The sequence below is a fragment of the Garra rufa genome, chromosome 4, assembly GCF_049309525.1.
Source record: "Garra rufa chromosome 4, GarRuf1.0, whole genome shotgun sequence".
NCBI lineage: Eukaryota > Metazoa > Chordata > Actinopteri > Cypriniformes > Cyprinidae > Garra > Garra rufa.
In genome coordinates this window covers 43,278,445-43,282,128 of record NC_133364.1, presented here as the reverse complement: position 1 = coordinate 43,282,128, position 3,684 = coordinate 43,278,445, and the positions used below count along the sequence as shown (strand labels likewise).

At 38.7% G+C, this 3,684-nt stretch overlaps 1 protein-coding gene across 1 annotated transcript; it reads right to left on the bottom strand.

The window, feature by feature from the left end:
* Positions 1-2,026: 2,026 nt before the first annotated feature.
* LOC141334056 (uncharacterized) lies at positions 2,027-3,127 on the bottom strand. The gene has a single exon (XM_073839208.1). The coding sequence runs from the start codon at positions 2,977-2,979 to the stop codon at positions 2,068-2,070; it is 912 nt and encodes a 303-aa protein (XP_073695309.1). The 5' UTR covers positions 2,980-3,127; the 3' UTR covers positions 2,027-2,067.
* Between the last annotated feature and the right edge of the window lie 557 nt (positions 3,128-3,684).

Here is a 3,684-nt window from a genome sequence, read left to right as displayed (position 1 = left end):
CGCTAGCCTCTTCCAAATCAATTTTTAAATAATTTGAGATGTTCTTAAATTCTGTTTTCACTGATGATCATTTTAATTTCTCTTATTTACAGCACTTTGAATTATTGTCTATGAAATGTGCTATATAAATAAACTTGCCTTGCCTTGCCTCTGTCAGTTCCTCTGAATGTCATAGCTCTGGATCCAACCCTCGTACCCAATGCCATCCGGACCCAGATTTTGTCAGGTGCAGATATTGTCCTTTTTCCCTTCTATTTCCCATAAAAATTCAGCTCACAACCCATCCTGCATTCTGTCATTTGCTTAATTCACCATCGCTTTTAACTGTTATACAAAGGTAATTTGCAAATCATGCCCCCAATAGACGCAAGCTCAGCGACAACCTCTTGATAAGCTAAACTATGCCATCAGAGTCACTCAGTGGAACCAAAGCCCCTATTGGGGGGCACTGGACACTGAACTTCACAGCAGGGTATTTTAGACTCCCACTCCACCATCACCTGCCCATTTATAACCCATCTATTCCCCCCTGCCCTGAAACTTCCCAGCCCAAATCTACCAGCTACATCCCACACCTCATGGATACCCCTGTCACCCCCACTCCCTCATTCCACCGACACCCTTCTTCCACTGATAGCCAAGTTTGCACTAACTTTAATAGTGGCAGGTGCACAAGACACCTTCAGTCTTACCTAATAGCATGGAAATGTTTTAAAACATTTCACTCCGCTTACAACCTGTTGTTCCCGATTTTTCCCTGCTATCGAATACCTAATTCATCTCTTATCTCCAAATTGGCTCAATCAAAGGGTACCTAAGCGGGGCCCAATTTTTTCCATAAACATCTGTATGGCTTACCTTCACCCAATATAATCAATTCTCAGACGTCCCTACTAATCAAAGGCATCCAAAAAACCCACCCCACTCGTCCGGACACCCACCAACCTATAACCTTTACAATTGCATCTCCACCCTCCGTAAGGGCTACCAGATCAACCACACCGCCTTACCCTATATGCCATATATATCCTGGTATTCTTCAGTTTCTAGGAGGAGCTCACACGGATAATTAACACAGCCCAATTCATCATCAGTAATCACACTCCCTATCCAATCAGCACGAGAAAGAATCCCTGTAAATAACCAAAACAGCCCTACCTTCTTCATCTCCCGTTTTTCAGCACCCTTCCACCACCCTGTACCCTCACCTTTAGTCCAGGGGCAAAGTGGAATTCCTGCCAAGCTCGGAGCCCTCTCCCAGACAGCACGCCAGATACACCTAACCTTTCCCTCGGTTTAAGAAAGACTAAATTAAAACACTATTGGAATCAAAACAGAACATTTGTTGATTTGTCTTGTTTCATCAATCTTATTCGTTTCTTTGAAATTCTTGCACTAAACTCACTCAAGGTGAGTGTAGGTAAACTGCAAAAACTATTGGTTATTAATAGATGCAATGGTAAGTAGAATCCTTCAAAATTCAAGATGAAATTGGATCCCATTAAACTCCTGTAGAAATGATCATACAGAATATTTATGCCTTGTCCTATAAGACAATCCTACAAGACAATTCTTAATACAATCCTTCAGGGATGGTTCCAAAAAATATTATTACAGCCTTCCACAAAGCTGCCAATGTTGGTGGTAGAAGTGAGTAAGTAACTGATTACATCCATGCACACTGATGATAAAATGCTAACAGTGTCCTTTACAATGCTTCAATCAAATACAGTGCACTTCCTATTAGCTCTCCCTTGAATTCATGATATACAAATATGAAGTTCTTTCAACACAATATACCTAGTTGACACAGTAATGTGTACAAAACACATAGCTTTAAAATGTGTGAATTTAAAATGAATTAGAATTTCTATCATTGTAGGAGCCCTGTATACGACTCTTACTGGAAGCCTTTAAGCCGTTTTGACAAGGGAACATTTTGCGGATTCTGAAAGGGGGGTGAAAACTTTTGACCTCAACTGTAATTGTGGTTGCAGTAATGTGGTTGTCAAGAAACAAAGAGGTGTATGTTTGTAGAGTAATTTATTTTAACAGCTTTGATTGTATTCAATCAGAATCAAGGACCGGAACTGTCTGTTCTAGACATTTTGTTTGAAACTCTGTCCCTGCTAAGAATCTCTTATTGTGAATCTTCATGTGCCTGTCAAGGCTTCCTTTTTGACTGAAACAATTTCCACACTGTTTGCATGTGTAAGGCTTCTCTCCAGTGTGAACTCTCATGTGAATGTAAAGGTATCTTTTATGACTGAAACTCTTTCCACACTGTTGGCAGGTAAGAAGGCTCTCTGTAATGTGAATAGTCTGGTGAACTTCAAGGTTTCCACTTTCACTGCAACTCTTTCCAAACTGAGGGGATCTGTAAGACTTTTCTCTATTGTGGATCTTCGTGTGCCTATCACGCTGTCCTCGTTGCCTGAAACTCTTTCCACACTGTTTGCATGTGTAAGGCTTCTCTCCAGTGTGGATATTCATGTGACTGTCAACTTGCCCTCTTTGACTGAAACCCTTTCCACACTGTTTGCAAGTGTAAGGCTTCTCTCCAGTGTGAACTCTCATGTGAATGTTAAGGCATTCTTTACGAGTGAAACCCTTTCCACACTGGTTGCATATATAAGGCTTTTCTCCAGTGTGAATTCTCATGTGTTTGTTAAGGTTTCCTTTTTCAGTGAAACTCTTTCCACACTGGTTGCATGTGTAAGGCTTCTCTCCAGTGTGATTTCTCATGTGTTTGTCAAGGCTTCCTTTACGAGTGAAACTTTTTCCACACTGTTTGCATGTGTAAGGCTTCTCTCCAGTGTGAATTCCCATGTGCCATTTAAGGTGTCCTTGTTCTTTAAAACTCTTTCCACACTGTTTGCATGTGTAAGGCTTCTCTCCAGTGTGAATTCTCATGTGCCTTTTAAGGTCTCTTTGTTGTTTGAAACTCTTTCCACACTGACAGCAAGTGAAACTACTCATAGTTCCAGTCTTTTGAGCTCTTTTTTGTTTAGAAGTATTTTCAGACTCTAAGGAACAAAAAGATTTTTCTCCAGATACAAAATTATTGAGATTCTCAAACTGATGTTTCTCTTCAGTTTCATTCAGTACTTCTCTCTCCTCTTTCAGCGCTGTTAGGTCTAAGGTGGAAAAACAAAGAGATAAAAGTTAACCCCAGTTTAATGGCAAAAATGAAATTAATATCAAAACATGTAGATATGTAATGCATGTACCCTACAGAGATTACGTTGTCTGTTATATAATTAATTAAATCTAGGACTGATCTCAATTATTATATACCATTTTACATCTCTTAGGGAATAAAATTCAACAAATTTAGAGAGAGACTAGGAAAAAAGTTTTTATTAAGGGGGCAATTATGTTAGCCAGGTAAAAAGTTGACTGTTACACTTGACCTTTTAAATGGAAAACACCAAAACTGACTGTCAGAGGATGAGAAATTTGGAAAATGGTCATTAATCTCTTATTTAAAACAATTAAATCAGTCAATTTTAAATGCTTCTGTCAAAAACATTAGTAAAATTATAATTAAACCTCTGGAAAAACAATTAAAAAATACTAAAATTCTACTTCCTTTAAAAGAAAACAGGCAATATTTTCACACCAACTGAAGTGAAAAAGTAAAAGTGAAGTGTCAACAGTACAACTTTAAATTATTCTCAAGTA